General features: G+C 38.6%; 1 protein-coding gene across 1 annotated transcript in view; it reads left to right on the top strand.

Moving 5' to 3' along the window:
* The window catches only part of LOC134315046 (CUB and sushi domain-containing protein 1-like), a 739,302-nt gene that overhangs the window by 644,237 nt on the left and 78,013 nt on the right, over positions 1-17,052 (top strand). Inside the window, exons 39-41 of the mRNA XM_062995960.1 lie at positions 969-1,038; positions 1,143-1,259; positions 10,248-10,457. Coding sequence (XP_062852030.1) covers positions 969-1,038; positions 1,143-1,259; positions 10,248-10,457 — 397 coding nt within the window. The remainder of the gene's footprint in view (positions 1-968; positions 1,039-1,142; positions 1,260-10,247; positions 10,458-17,052) is intronic.

Below are 17,052 nucleotides of genomic sequence, written 5' to 3'. Positions count from 1 at the left end.
ACACACACAAGATGTTGCCAGTGGCTGGGGTAAAAAGATTTAATAAAATAAAAAAAAAAGGAAATTTATAATAACTAGAGAGGTGCATTTCCTGAAGAAAATGTGAGTGTGATTGCAGCTCAGCAGTGGTAGATGTCCAAATACTTTTCGTCATGCAGTTGGTATTGTCCGAATACTTTTGAGCATGCATGCAGAAGTACAGTAGATCAACCTGCTTTTCAAAAAATTATTGAAAGTGAATGGGGCAAAAAATGGGTATAAAACGGGCGTGGTGGGTGAACGGCTTTGCGTAACCAAAAGCTGTGTACATGCTGCGGTGTCATCAAGTGGCCAGACAATTTAGAGTTGGAACAGCGTTGATATCTCAAAGATTCAAAAAATGAATAGAAGTAAATGGGACAAAAAAAACAACGAGCATGGTGGGTGAGCGGGTGTGTGTACTCAAAAGTTGTTTACAAGTGGTGGTGTCATCAACGGGCCTGAAGATTAGAGTTGAAACAGCGTTTAGGTCTCGAAAAAAAAAAAAAAAAAAGAATTTAAGTAAATGGGGAAAAAACGGGCGTGGCGAGTGAGTGGGTGTGTGTGTCCAAAAATTGTTTACAAGCCGCAGTGTCATCAACGGGCCTGAAGATTTAGAGTTGAAACAATGTTTATATCTCGAAATAAAAAAATAAAAAAAATGAATGGAAGTGAATGGGGGAAAAAATGGGCGTGGTGGGAGAGTGGGTGGGTGTGTGTGTCCAAAAATTGTTTAAAAGTCATGGTGTCATCAACTGGCCTGAAGATTTAGAATTAGAACGGTGTTGATATCTCAAAATTTCAAAAAAAGAAAGTGTTAAATATTGCAATGCATTTTATATATTTACTAAATCATTTAAAAGAAGCAAGTCACATCATTAGGGCATTATTTTTCTAATTCATGTCAGTCTTTTTGCATAACCTGATTGTAATATTAACTCGTTTTTAAGGGTCATTCTCACATCACATGTATGCCTGGGACTGTACGCCGCTGGAACTATCCATCTCCACTGTGTATTGGTAAGACCTCCAGTGAACAAAGTTTCTATCCAATGTTTATTCCCCTCATAGTTCATGATCACATAAAACTAACAATTGTTCTTCATTGTTGTTTTGTGAATCAGCCAAGTGTGGAGGGACGCTTCACGATATGAACAATGTGATCCTGAGCCCTGGATTCCCCGGCAACTATCCTGGCAACCTGGACTGCACTTGGAGGATCCTCCTGCCTGTTGGATATGGTCAGCCCTTTAAGAGATATTTTAAGTGTTTAGAAGAATGGTGTTTTTATGTCCAATGCAGTACAAAATAGTTCTCATCCAACAGTATTTGACTGAGTGCTAGAACCATAGCACAGAAATTAAAAGTAACAAAACCCCATTTTAAGCTGAATAATGATAAATGAAAAACATTGTACCATTGCCACTAAAATGCTCATTTCTGCTTGGCTGGCAATTGCTCGTTAATTATTCATGGGCTCTAAGGTAGCTCTGGTCAAAGGTGTAATTGCCAGTCAGAAAATGTGACATAATGTAATAAAACCAAACAGCAGCGGCATTACTATTTAACCGAAAGTATGTGGACACCCAATGATTGAGTTATGATATACTGTATATATACAGTGGGGAAAATAAGTATTTGATCCCCTGCTGATTTTGTAAGTTTACCCCCTTACAAAGACTTGAACAGTCTATAATTTTTATGGAAGGTTTATTTTAACAGAGAGAGACAGAATATCAACAAAAAATTCAGAAAAAAAAACATTAAATAAAAGTTATGAATTAATTTGTATTTAATTAAGGGAAATAAATATTTGATCCCCTACCAACCAGCAAGAATTCTGACCCCCACAGACCGGTTATGTGCACAAAAGGCACACAAATTAGTCCTGTCCTGTATAAAAGACTCCTGTCACAGAATCAGTTTCTTCCATTCAAATCTCTCGACCACCATGGGCAAGACCAAAGAGCTATCAAAGGACGTCAGGGACAAGATTGTAGACCTGCACAAGGCTGGAATGGGCTACAAGACCATCAGCAAGAAGCTTGGTGAGAAAGAGACCACTGTTGGTGCGATAATTCGAAAATGGAAGAAATACAAGATCACAGTCAATCGCCCTCACTATGGAGCTCCATGCAAGATCTCACCTGGTGGGGTAAGAATGATTCTGAGAAAGGTGAGGTCAGCCCAGAATTACACGGGAGGAGCTTGTCAATGATCTCAAGGGAGCTGGGAGCACAGTCACCAAGAAAACCATTAGTAACACACTTCGCCGTAATGGATTGAGATCCTGCAGTGCCCGCAAAGTCCCTTTGCTCAAGAAGGCTCATGTACAGGCCCGTCTGAAGTTTGCCAATGAACACCTGAATGATTCCGAGAAAGCTTGGGAGAATGTGATGTGGTCAGATGAGACCAAAATTGAGCTCTTTGGCATCAACTCCACTCGCCATGTTTGGAGGCAGAGAAATGCCCAGTGGGGATGGTGTTCTTGGGGTCATATCCAGCATTTCTCTGCTCCCTTAAGATCATTGACAAGCTCCTCCCGTGTAATTCTGGGCTGACCTCACCTTTCTCAGAATCATTCTTACCCCACCAGGTGAGATCTTGCATGGAGCTCCATAGTGAGGGCGATTGACTGTGATCTTGTATTTCTTCCATTTTCGAATTATTGCACCAACAGTGGTCTCTTTCTCACCAAGCTTCTTGCTGATGGTCTTGTAGCCCATTCCAGCCTTGTGCAGGTCTACAATCTTGTCCCTGACGTCCTTTGATAGCTCTTTGGTCTTGTCCATGGTGGTGGAGAGATTTGAACGGAAGAAACTGATTCTGTGACAGGTGTCTTTTATACAGGGACAGGACTAATTTGTGTGCCTTTTGTGCACATAACCGGTCTGTGGGGGTCAGAATTCTTGCTTGTTGGTAGGGGATCAAATACTTATTTTCCCTAATTAAATACAAATTAATTTATAACTTTTATTTAATGTTTTTTTTCTGGATTTTTTGTTGATATTCTGTCTCTCTCTGTTAAAATAAACCTTCCATAAAAATTATAGACTGTTCAAGTCTTTGTAAGGGGGTAAACTTACAAAATCAGCAGGGGATCAAATACTTATTTTCCCCACTGTATATATACAGTATATATATATATTAGGGCTGTCGAAGTTAACGCGATAATAACGCATTAACGCAATCTCAATTTAACGCGATTAAGATAAATAGTGCCATTAACGCAAATTCTAGTTCATGTTGAGACTTGACTGGTAGAACAAACGTTTTAATGTCGGACATGTCACCGTTTTTCATTTGCGGTTTGTTAACATAATGTAAAAGAGCGTCGTAGCATCTGCACTTGCATAATAAAGAAATAAATACACGCTATATTCACAAGTTGTCGGGAGCAGAACACTTTATTAACTTATTCTGTTACGGTAAAGAATACCGGACAGCTGAGTCAAGCACGTTGTCCATGAACTATGGAAGCCCCAAAGGGTCAAAACACACTCACTTCGTGTAGAAACGTCCATCAAACCATTGGATAGTATTACTGCCTAGTATGTGAGTGAATAAAACTCCCTTACAGTTTTCTCTTGTCCCAGCAGTTTTTAACATAAGTACATTTAGCATAAAATGTGTTCACCATTTTAATTGTAACATTTCACTTAAAAATCCTTGTTTTCTATAACATTTACACAGATTTTTTTTAATGCGATTAATCGCGATTAACTATATGAAATTCTGAGATTAATCGCGATTAAAAATTGTAATCGTTTGACAGCCCTAATATATATATATATATATATACAGTGTATCACAAAAGTGAGTACACCGCTCACATTTCTGCAGATATTTAAGTATATCTTTTCATGGGACAACACTGACAAAATGACACTTTGACACAATGAAAAGTAGTCTGTGTGCAGCTTATATAACAGTGTAAATTTATTCTTCCCTCAAAATAACTCAATATACAGCCATTAATGTCTAAACCACCGGCAACAAAAGTGAGTACACCCCTAAGAGACTACACCACTAAATGTCAAAATTGAGCACTGCTTGTCATTTTCCCTCCAAAATGTCATGTGATTTGTTAGTGTTACTAGGTCTCAGGTGTGCATAGGGAGCAGGTGTGTTCAATTTAGTAGTACAGCTCTCACACTCTCTCATACTGGTCACTGAAAGTTCCAACATGGCACCTCATGGCAAAGAACTCTCTGAGGATCTTAAAAGATGAATTGTTGCGCTACATGAAGATGGCCAAGGCTACAAGAAGATTGCCAACACCCTGAAACTGAGCTGCAGCACAGTGGCCAAGATCATCCAGCGTTTTAAAAGAGCAGGGTCCACTCAGAACAGACCTCGCGTCGGTCGTCCAAAGAAGCTGAGTGCACGTGCTCAGCGTCACATCCAACTGCTGTCTTTGAAAGATAGGCGCAGGAGTGCTGTCAGCATTGCTGCAGAGATTGAAAAGGTGGGGGCTCAGCCTGTCAGTGCTCGGACCATACGCCGCACACTACATCAAATTGGTCTGCATGGCTGTCACCCCAGAAGGAAGCCTCTTCTGAAGTCTCTACACAAGAAAGCCTGCAAACAGTTTGCTGAAGACATGTCAACAAAGGACATGGATTACTGGAACCATGTCCTATGGTCTGATGAGACCAAGATTAATTTGTTTGGTTCAGATGGTCTCAAGCATGTGTGGCGGCAATCAGGTGAGGAGTACAAAGATAAGTGTGTCATGCCTACAGTCAAGCATGGTGGTGGGAATGCCATGGTCTTGGGCTGCATGAGTTCAGCAGGTGTTGGGGAGTTACATTTCATTGAGGGACACATGAACTCCAATATGTACTGTGAAATACTGAAGCAGAGCATGATCCCCTCCCTCCGGAAACTGGGTCGCAGGGCAGTGTTCCAGCATGATAATGACCCCAAACACACCTCTAAGACGACCACTGCTTAATTGAAGAGGCTGAAGGTAAAGGTGATGGAATGGCCAAGCATGTCTCCAGACCTAAACCCAATAGAACATCTTTGGGGCATCCTCAAGCGGAAGGTGGAGGAGCGCAAAGTCTCGAATATCCGCCAGCTCCGTGATGTCGTCATGGAGGAGTGGAAAAGCATTCCAGTGGCAACCTGTGAAGCTCTGGTAAACTCCATGCCCAGGAGAGTTAAGGCAGTTCTGGGAAATAATGGTGGCCACACAAAATATTGACACTTCAGGAACTTTCACTAAGGGGTGTACTCACTTTTGTTGCCGGTGGTTTAGACATTAATGGCTGTATATTGAGTTATTTTGAGGGAAGAATAAATTTACACTGTTATATAAGCTGCACACAGACTACTTTTCAATGAGTCAAAGTGTCATTTTGTCAGTGTTGTCCCATGAAAAGATATACTTAAATATCTGCAGAAATGTGAGAGGTGTACTCACTTTTGTGATACACTGTATATACATATACTGTATATATATATATATATATATATATATATATATGTATGTGTGTGTGTGTTCATTCTTAATGTTTATTCTAAACCACGTACTTTAATACATTTGTATAGACTTTCCAGTTATAGAGGCAAGATGGGTTTGGAATGGGACGTCCAAAAAAAAGTTGTCTAAAGAAAAGTTTAGTTGCCGTTTGTATATACCTTAAAAAGAAATACCTTTATTTAGTATATATTGACTTGACGAAATTAAAACAAGGTGGGTCATAGCTTCTTAGCTCTCATGCCACAGCTGAAAAATTTGGACCTTTCCACAAAAACACTTGCTTCTTAAAACTTTTTACTTATATTTTCACATATCACTTCCATTTGGAGCTGGACCAGAAACTGACAAGTTCAAGGTTGTGTCTTTTCAGCTCAGTTTGGCAAATTTAGCTGAGGAATTGCAAATTGGTTCTGAAATAATTAACATATTTTACCCTATGAATAATTTGGCAGCCTTAAGAGAATTGATCCAATTGACCTGATGTTACCACGGAAGGCAGGCAATAATTTATCAATTTTGTACTTAAAACTTAAATAAAACACCACTTTATTGCTTTGTCAATAAAGCTGTACCTGTGCTGTACAGATTCAGAGTAGCATCTTACACACTGGGTAAAACTGTCTCCTCACACCAAGAAGGTCCTGGGTTTGATTTTCTGGTGGCCAGGGTTTTTTTCTGTGTTGAGTTAGTTAGTTCTGTGTTCTTCCTGTGTGTGCTCAGGTTTCCTCCCACCAGTCCAAAGACATTAAGTCAGGCCATCTGGAGCTACTAAAATGAACGAATAAATGTACAGATTCATCATATACACAGTACAAGCAAGGTTTTAAACACATAACATTGTCTGTAACAGAAGCACTATAAATCTTGTAAGTCACTTGGGTGGGGCAGCAGGTAAGTTGAAGTGGTTGAGGAATACACAGAGCATAGCATGATCTTCAGTACCTGTTATGGTATAAAGACACATGTTGAAGAAGCAAGGTGCCTGCAAGGGTGTCTTACAGCTGGCAGGAGTTTCCAGGGTGCACAAGGAAATTAAATATATAATAATTGAGGATAGATATGTGAAATTGAACTATAACTATTAGAAAAATATGTTTATTGCTTTGACATATAGTATATAAACAAAAAAGCTAAATAGCTGGAGTGTCACCATCCTGTTACTGGATTACCTGTTACATTTTTGCCTTGCTTTTTAGTCTTGTAGCTACAGAGAAACAGATTGGCAATTCAACAGATAAATAACCTTAGATTAGATCACTTACCTGGGTGATGCCTGCATTCTCCACCATTTGTTAGGTTTTTTCTCAGTCACTCAAAGTCCTATCACATGAGCTAATAGAAAGACTTAACCAGGAGAAGAATCATTTGTTGAATCTTGTTTGAATAAAGCACCCAGACCAGACACCGAGTCAAAGTATGAATGCTTTAGTTTATTGAAAGAAAACTGAGTTTTTATAAACACAAGAAAAGTGTGTGTGTGAGTGTGTCTGAATGTGTTTGTGTGTGTGTCTAAATGTGTGTGTGTAAGTGTGTAGGTGATTGAGTGTGTGTGTGATAGCTAAACTACATGAGAAAGTTTCAGAGAGAAGATGAGTTTTGATAAACAAGAACAAAACTAGCCAAAACATTGTTTAAAAATGCATGCTCAGCTCTCAAGCTGTGCAAAGTGTAAAAATACTAGGCCTAATACCATAAGTATATGGACATGAGTCTAACAGCCAGCCAAAAAAAAAAAAGGTTAAATAATACCAGTGAGAGGTCCCATAAAACCACAGTAACAATATAGGCTGCATAATAACAGCTTTGCTTTGCCACTTGTTCTGTAGCTAGCAAGCAACAATTATTTGGTGCCACTTGTGGTACCATACCACCACAGGTAGGAAAATACCCAATGAGATGTGTATAATGACACGATTATTTTGTTATTTGGTTTCTAAAATCTGTCAAAAAAAAAAAAACCTTAATTGATGCAATTCACTGGTGCTGTTTCGCCACAGTTAGCGCATTAGCTAATGAGATGCATATGGTGTCTAGAATCTAACTAGCTAGCAAAAAAAAGTTAAGTGCCACTTATAGGTGCCATTTTACAATACTTACTAGATTACCCAGTAAGATCCCTTTAGTAACAGTTTTGCTTTGCAAACTTGGTGTGTAGATAGTAGTTGGCAAAGATTTTTTTAGGTTTATAGCTACTGTACTACTGTTATGGAAAAATTAGATTTTATGCTTAGTAATAATCTGAATATTAGTATAATGCTGTTTTGTGCATTAAAGCCTTAAAGCCTTACAGCTGCTTGAGGTGAGCCTGGGAGTAGAATGCACAGAGATAAGCAACATGTCTGTCGTTAAGCTGTTGTAAAATGTTGTAAGCAGATAAGCTTGCACAGAATGTCCAAGTGTTGAAATCGTAATGTGACTAAAGTACTATAAAAAGAGGCCCAAAGTTCTGTTCCTTGTTCTTCAGCATATATACTGCTGTAAGAACCCACAATTCTGTTATGCATTTTCTCCCATTTTCTCCCCAATTTAGCGTAGTCAATTTGTCTTCTGCTGCTGGGGGATCCCTGACTGGACTCAAGGTGGATATATTGCTGCTCACCCCTCCTCTGACCCACGTGCAGCCCTTAGCGGAACCCTTTTTCACCTATGCACTCTGCACAGGCGCCTCTCTCTCTCTGCCAGTTAGGGTCCTTACACAGCGTTTGAAGACCCCACCATTTGTTGTCGAGTCATCCCTCCCTAGCAGAGACATGTTTGCTGCAGGCACTGCCAATTATGCCCGCTAGTTGGCGCCCAGCTGACCAGTGGCAACGCCAAGTTTCGAACCGAGGAGTTCAGAATCTTGGCGCTGGTGTGCTAGCGGAATATCCTGCTGCGCCACCAGGGCGCCCACAATTGTGTTTTAATAAATCTTCTTCAATCCAGTCTATTGGTACCGTTTGACTTCTTTTGAATTCTCACCACATTTTTCCATGACACTACCTAAATAGATGTATTTAATGGCAGTCTTGCTTTGCCACTTGGTGTCCGGTAGAATGCTAATAAAAAACAATAATTGGTGCTACTTAGTAGTGCCATATCCCCACAGTAACTGGATTACCTGGTTCCATTACAGTTTTTCATTTTCATTAGTTGTTTGGCACCTGTTAACACTGGATTTTTAGATACTGAATAATTACCTGATAAGGTGCAATCAATAATTGCATTGTCACTTGTAGTCTAGAAGCTAGACAGCGACAAATGTCAACTGGTGCCACACTAATATGGTTAATTAAATGGAAATGATTTTGAAATTTCTCTCGGAAGTAAGAGTACCAGGGTCAGAAATTAGATGCTAATAATAACCTCTTTTACACACCTGATAAATTATCAGTAAATTATTATTATCAAATATCTGCTAAAATGCACCCCATTTATTACCAGAGGACTTTAATTCACAGCACACGCTTTAGTGAACAAGCAACGTGTTTAAGATGAATGCAAACAAACTATCTTACCAATCTGTATTCTATAAAAGTGACAATTTTTAGAAAGTTCTCGAATTTCTACACATTACTCTTAGAAGTTTAACAGGTACAGTGGAACCTCAATTTAGCGGACCTCCATTTAACGGATTTCAGATTTAACGGACAAAATCTGGAAAACTAAATGTCTGGCAAACAAAGACCAGTAATTCAGCAATTGTCCACTAGCTGGTGCACAATGCCGAAAATGTAAATGCAATGTAAATGCACATCTCTCTGTTTACATGAGTGATAGGCTTTATTTTGTTTGGAGGCTCTCTTTGTTCTCGCCTGTGCTTAGTTATGCACTAGCGCTGCTCCAGTAACCAGCAGTGCTTCAGACTCAGTATAATAGACACTCCGAGTCCCCACTAAACTATCACAGCAAAAAGAAAAACATCTCCTCCACCACACAAGGTAAATGAAATTTCCCTCCAGTAGTACAGAACATCAATTTTAATATTTATTTATAGGTTTTACATGACATATCTATTTACATTGCTCATTTTACTGTTTATTATATGCTTGTTAAGTGCTGTGTTTTTGCATATTTTTGCACCCCCCTGGTGCAATTGCATTTTACAGACCAGTGCATCCCCACTTTTAGTCAGTTAAATCAAGGTTCTATGGTATTGTTGTTACATGTAGGCTGGGTACAATCAGCACATAATTTTACCCTATATTTAAAAAAATAATAGCACTACTCCTAGGACAACCCACCCCCACCCCCCATCATGTTCCAATTCCATTGGGCATCCCAAAATCCAAGCAAAGATGTATTTATTTATTTATTTTAAAATGTAGTGCGGACGACTGTGACAAAACTAATATTGTTAATGGCAGTTAAATTGCTGGTTATTACCTCTAATTTAATTTCACTTCCTGTCATTACTAACAGTCTAATATTAATACTTCTTTCTTCTGCAATTAAGAAAAGATTAAGTGATTATGCTGCCATGCGAGTTCAATAAGGTGAACGCTTTTAGTTCACAGTGGTTGAGCCCAGCTTCACAGTTATTAATGAACACAGCAGGTTATTGGAATTATCCTGCAGGTGTTAATGTGAAAGAAAAGCAGTAGGAGCTTGATTATTAGCAGCAGTTTAACATTTTAGCTGTGTGTGTTTTTTACCATGTGGTTCTCTTTCACTGAGGCTTTTTGGAATTGGTATCACGATTTTTTATCCCTTTAATGTTAAGCTATTCAAATTTTAACCTAGCTCTGTTTATGTTCTACAGGAGCACACATCCAGTTTCTTAACCTTACGACAGAGGATAATCACGACTTCCTGGAGGTTCGAAACGGACCCCAGCATAGCAGTGCACTGATTGGCCAGTACAGCGGCAGTGAACTTCCAGCTCCTCTTCTAAGCACGACCCATGAGACGGTCATCCACTTCTACAGTGATCACTCGCAGAACCGCCAGGGCTTCAAACTAGCCTACCAAGGTCAGCACAATTAACATACTGTAGTTTCCTCATGTTATTGACATTTGTGGTAAATGTTGATTTTTGCCAAACTTTACTGATTTTTTACTGACCTGCAAATGAACATTTACCTTTTCATGCTGGGCCTTTGTTGTTGGAAATCAGTAGCATGGTAGATGTAAATGGTGCAGTTAACTTGACAAACAAACAAAAACCCTGTTGATCTAACCACTCACCTCTAGGTCAGATAGTTCCTGTGGTGCTTCTTGGATTTTTTTTCTACATTTATTTGTTAAAGCTATTGCACAACATCAGTTAAGAACGTGTTGGGAAAAATATGATGCACTTAAATATGTTCACTTAAAGCACTACATGCTCATTATGCATTTTCAAAAAAAGCTGCTCAACACTGTGGGATTTTAGTTGATTTATTTGTTGCTTCATACGTTTTCAGGTCTGGATTGCAGACAAGCATCTATCCCTCTAGTACCTAAACTTTGTTATTTTTAAGCCACACTGTTTTAACACAGGGCGGCTCGGTGGGTGGCACTGTCGCCTAACAGCAAGAAGGTCCTGGCTTCGATCCCCAGGTGGGGCTGTCCGGGTCCTTTCTTTGCAGTTTGCATGTTCTCCCCGTATCTGCGTGGGTTTCCTCCAGGAGCTCCGGTTTCCTCCCACAGTTCAAAAACATGCAGTCAGGTTAATTGGAGACACTGAATTGCCCTATAGGTAAATGGGTGTGTGTGTGTATGTGTGTCTGCCCTGCGATGGACTGGTGCCCTGTCCAGGGTGTTACTGTGTGCTTTGCACCCATTGGAAAGCTGGGATAGGCTCCAGCACTGCCCCCCGCCCCCCCAACCCTAATTGGATAAGAGGTTATAAAAGTGAGTGAGTGAGTGTTTTAACACATGAAGAATGTTGCTCGCTTTATCTTGTCTAGAAGGCAGCTTATGCTGCTTCTAAACGCATTAATGCTCTGCATTAATTGTGCCATTCCAGATGTGCAGTTTATCCATGTCATTGACACTAACACACATGAATCTCTTACTGGTATCATGGATTGTAGATGGTAAATTCCATGTAATTGTGCATTGTGAAACATTGTTCCTAAACTTTTGAAGCATTTTCTCACAATTTACTGTTAATTGGTGAAGTTCAATCCTACCTCGCTACCAAACAGCTGATCCTTTTGTTATTGGATTCTTGGTTTTATTTGTATTTTTGTACTTTTTAAATTAGGAATTTATGTGTATTTACACAAAACAAGGAAAATTTGCTTTTTAAATCTGCTGCTTTCTGTTATTTACATCTTACCTTCTGCCTTACCTTCTTGCAATTTGAAATTGGATTGGATTAAAGGAATAAGAAACGCATTAAAACATTAGTGTGCATGATCTATATTATAGACAATAGCATTACTAGCTAACAATAATACAATTACATTACTTAAATACATTATATAGTAGTCTGTAGGTAATCTATGAACTCTGCTTACCTAAGTATCTGAATTTACCTTCTAAGAAACATATACATTTCCATGCTGGTGCCTTGTTGTTAGAAATCAATAGGCCGGTAGACAGTGCAGTTTTTAACCTGACAAAACCCCCCTTTGTCCTTACCACCCACCTTCAGGTCAGATACTTCCTAAGCCTCTCCCTGAATCATTTTGTCTTTTTTATCTTTTTGATGGTTCAAAAGTTGAAAACATCGTAGTTCATAAATAATATTGCACCTCCTGGCTGTGTTCTCTCATAGTGAAATCGATGCTGAATTTTGAGATTGTTGAAACTTAATGGATTTTGTTCAGTAAAGTAAAATAAAAAAAGAAAACTGTTTGCAGCCATTTACAAAGTGTACAGTAGAATGAAGTGGCATTAGTGCAGTGTATTAAGGGGCACAGTGTAAAGTAAAGACTATTAATCATGCGACATTTCTGTAATGTAGCAATCCCAGATCCACACTTGTTTTTGCTAAAGATGTTTACTTTGTTTAAGATAGTCCCCTGTTGTGGTCAGACTTGCTTAGCAAAATATAGCTGTCCAGTGCTTGTTTAATATAAACACTATAAGTTGTTTAGTATGTGGACACCGGACCATAAGCTTGCTGATCATCCTATTGCAAAATCATGGGCAAATATGGATTTACTTCCTCTTTTCCAGCTTTAACAGCTTTCCTGGCAGAGCTTTCCACAAGATTTAAGGATGTCTGTAGGACATTGTACTCATTTAGTCAGAAAAGCATTTGTAAAGACAACATTCTAATCTTTCCCAAATGCGTAGATGGTCCCATTGAGGTCAAGGCCATGTGCAGCCCAATAATGTTCCTCCACTATGTGCATGTGCAAAAAGGCACAGTTATGCTGGAACTGTTGATTATCCTCATAAGAAAGTCACATTTTGGTCACATATAGGAAATCTAGCTTTCATGGAAAAGCAAGGGTTTAACAGCAGAGCACACAGGTAATTAAAACACTGTTGGGAAGTTTAGAGGCATTTAAACTCAGCATGTTTATATGTGAAATCTGTTTTATGTTTTAAATAGACATTCTATTATAACATTACCAAAATCACAGGGTTCTACTAAGTGTATTTAATTTACAGTGTGTATTGAGATTGAGATCAAAGTATCAAGGGAAAAAATACTAACATGTTACTCCGATATCACAACCACAATTCCAAAGAGGTTAGAACAGTAAGTCAAATGCAAAACAGTGATTTTACTGGTGATTTATTAGCATAGATACTTATACTTCCAAATTGGCCACATTTCATATGACTGGCACATTTGTAGATTGATCAAAAACACGTTGTGCAACTTTATACAGGTTAAAGTTGGTATTACTGAACAGGCTTAGTCTTTTACAGACATGGATGAGTCAACGTTCACCACTTCGCAGAAAATATGGTGTAAATATATTGTTTAACAGTTTAAAAACAAAACGTTCCATTGCTTGATAGCAATTTAAATGGTTCCCTATCTATAGGATATAATGATATTAAAGTTTAAAAAGTGCTAAAAAATCTCTTTATGTAAAGGCCTCACCCTACATGTGTTACAACAGAGAGACTTCATAGTAAGAGAAGGTGCAGGTGCTAGAGTAGCCTGCCTGAAAAATGCTAAAAACAATACTAGGCACAATACCTGACAAAGAAGACCATGGACTGTTGAGCGTACGCATTTGGATTTTTTTCTTTTATGACCTGGTGAGTGACGTTGGTGTGACTGACTTGAATTTTATGATATCACCTTCCAGATTGCAGCAGATGGAGCAGGAAGTCTGTGGGGTCTGAAATAATACTTCTAGTTTTCCTCAGACATCTTTTATTACAAATTTCCTGTATGGGGAAAAGGGGACAGCTGCAGTGGAGCTGTCATACCTGACTGTGAAGCAGCTGGTCAGAATGCCATTGGGACAATGACAGAAGTTTTACCTTTTGTATATGAGGGATCTTCAAAACGTTTCCTCACTTTTTTAATACTTTGGTTGACACACGTTGTCTTTTAAATGTGCTATAAAAATAAAGGTGACTTGACTTGACTTGACTTATATTTCCGTTGGAAATGGTGAGAGCGGAAGGAGTAGATAATTAGGTGTGTCTGAAAGAGCTTATAGTCCCGATTTAGCGCCATCTGATTTTCACCTTTTTGGACTGCTCAAAGAAGCTTCAAGAGGAAGAAGGTTTTATGTGATGATGATGTGAATGCAGTGGTGCATCAGTGACTACGTGCTCAACCTAAAACATTTTTTTGCTGATGGCATGCAAATCGTTGGTAGGACGCTGGGACAAATACATGTTGAAAAGTGATGTAATTTGTTTTTGAAATAAATAGGGTTAAAAGTGTGGAAACTTTTTGAAGAACTCTCATACTTTCTCACTGTTGCTAGTAATGAGGCTTACTAGGTTATAGACAGTTGAATTTGTAGATTTATATACACTTTCACCACACTCATGTTATACATTTTTCACAGTTTGTGGCATTTAATCCTAGTACACATTCCCTCTCTAATAGATATTAGAGATAAATATATCAGTTATCTATTTCAGTATCAATATCAGTTAATATCACCAGTATAATTTAAGAATAAGAAATAGATTATTATTTATTTATTTCAAATGTATATTACATTCCCAGTGCCTCAGAGGTTTACCTCTATGTGGTCAGTAATTGTTAGCATTTAACTTGGGTCAAAAGTTTTGTGTAGCCTTCCACAAGCTTCTCACAATAAGCTGTTGGAATTTTGGCCCATTCCACTGGACAGAACAGGTGTGACTGAGCCAAGTTTGTAGTCCTTCTTATGGGCAGATAAGTTTGGAAGTATGCTTTGGATCATTGTCCATTTGAAAGACCCATTTATGGTCATGCTTTAACTTTTTGACTAATGTCCTAAGATGATGCTTCAATAGTTCAACATAATTTTTCTTCCTCATAATTCCATCTATTTTGTCAAGTTCACCAGTTCCCTACAAACACCCTACAACACGATGCCATCACCCCAATGCTTCACAGTTGGGATGATGTTCTTTGGCTTACCCCCACCCCCGCAGTTTTTAACTTGACAAAACCCCCTTTTGTCCTTACCACCCACCTTTAGGTGAAATACCTCCTAAGCCTCTCTCTGTATCACCTTGTGTTTTTCATTTTTGTGGTGGTTCAAAAGTTGAAAACATCTTAGTTCATAAATAATATTGGACCTCCTGGCTGTGTTCTCTTATAGTGAAAATCGATGCTGCATTTTGAGATTGTTGAAATAATATGGGTTTTGTTAGGTTAAAAAAAACCCTCTTCTGAGCCATTTACAAAGTGTACAGTAGAATGAAATGGCATAGGTGCAATGTACGTATGAAGGGGCACAGTGTAAAGTATTATGCTATTATATAGTATACTACTATTAATTATGAGACATTTCTGTATGCAGCAATCACAGATGTTTACTTTGCTTAAGATAGTCCCCTGTTGTGGTCAGACTTGCTTGGCAAAATATAGCTGGCCAGTGCTAGTTTAATATAAACACTATATGTCATTAGGTATGTGGACACCTGATCATAAGCTTGTTGGACATCCCATTGCAAAGTTATGGGCACTAATATGGATTTGCCTCTTACTTTACAGCTTTAACAGCTGGCAGGGCTTTTCACAAAATTTGGAACTTTGGAAGTATGCTTTGGGTCATTGTCCATTTGGAAGACTCATTAATGGTCATGCTTTAACTTGATGATGCTTCAATAGTTAATAATTTCAATAATTTTCCTGCCTCATAATTCCATCTATTTTGTGAAGTGCACCAGTCCTCTACAAACACCCCATGGCATGATGCCTTCACCCCAATGCTTCACAGCTGGGATGACATTCTTTGACTTGCACCCCTTCCCCCTTTTTAGCGTCATACGTAATTATTGTCATCACACCAGAGGATATTTCTACAGAAAGTAAGACTTTATTTCCATGTGCAGTTGGTGGTTTTGAAACAGTGGCTTCTTCTTTGCTTAGCAGCCTTTCAGATAACGTCATTATAAGACACGTTTGACTATTGATATTGATTTGACTTTTGTCCTCTAGCATTTTCACAAGGTTGTTTGCTGTTGTTCTTGTATTGATTTGATTTGGATTTTTCTTACCAACCTGCATTCATCTAAACTCGCCTCCATGCTGAAAGGTTTGATGGCCGTGTGAGCACATGGTGTTTTAACTGGCATATTATCATTTATACTGATGAACGTTTTACCTTCAGGCTGTTGTATGTACCAAACCTGTGTAGGTCTACAATTCTTTTTCTAATGTCTTGGCTGATTTCTTTTGTTTTTTTCATGATGTGAAAGAGTCTAGTATGCTCTGAAGGTAGGACTTAAAACACTGCCACAGGTACACCTCCAATCAAATCAAATGATGTCAGGACCTTCTAAAGCCATGATAACGTTTTCTCTGTTTCCTTTAAATTACCAATGGATTTGTGATTATCAGAGAAATGTTTTGTTTGTAACGAGTTGTTGGAAATAATTGTTTGTTTCATGTACAAACTATGAGGGTTCTTCAAAAAGTTTCCACACTTTTTAAAACTCTATTTATTAAAAATTTCAAAAACAAATGACATCACTTTTCTACAGTCACCTTCCTATGCATTTTTCCCAGCGTCGTACCAACTTTTTAATGCCATCAGTAACAAATGTTTTTGGTTGAGCTTTCACATCATCACCACCACATAAAAATCTTCTTCCCCTTAAAGCTTCTTTTTGCCTAGTTAACACTACACAATTTTTGCCCTGATTTTCGCTCGCCGACTGGCGCTAGATTTGCCGGCTAGGGAGCAACTTGGCGTTCGCTCGGCAATTGAAACTCGGCTCTTAATCGCTATGTGTGAACTACTCAACAACTCAATCCGAAGCAAGATTTCTAGCATGTCAGATATCTGAATCTGAGTTGCCCGACTGGCAATGAGTGCTATGTCGAACAGCCAATGGGAATGCATGATACGGAGTGAGGACAAACGCAGGTAAGGAAAAAAGGTGGGACAAGGGCATTATATAGTTTATATCAGAATACATTGGCATACACACAAGTTTTACAGTATTTCTGACCTTATCGTTCTCTACAAAACATAACACCAACATTGCATTGC

The sequence above is a fragment of the Trichomycterus rosablanca genome, chromosome 5 (assembly GCF_030014385.1).
Source record: "Trichomycterus rosablanca isolate fTriRos1 chromosome 5, fTriRos1.hap1, whole genome shotgun sequence".
NCBI lineage: Eukaryota > Metazoa > Chordata > Actinopteri > Siluriformes > Trichomycteridae > Trichomycterus > Trichomycterus rosablanca.
The sequence above is the reverse complement of the archived record's forward strand: the minus strand, read 5'-3'. Positions and strand labels throughout refer to the sequence as shown.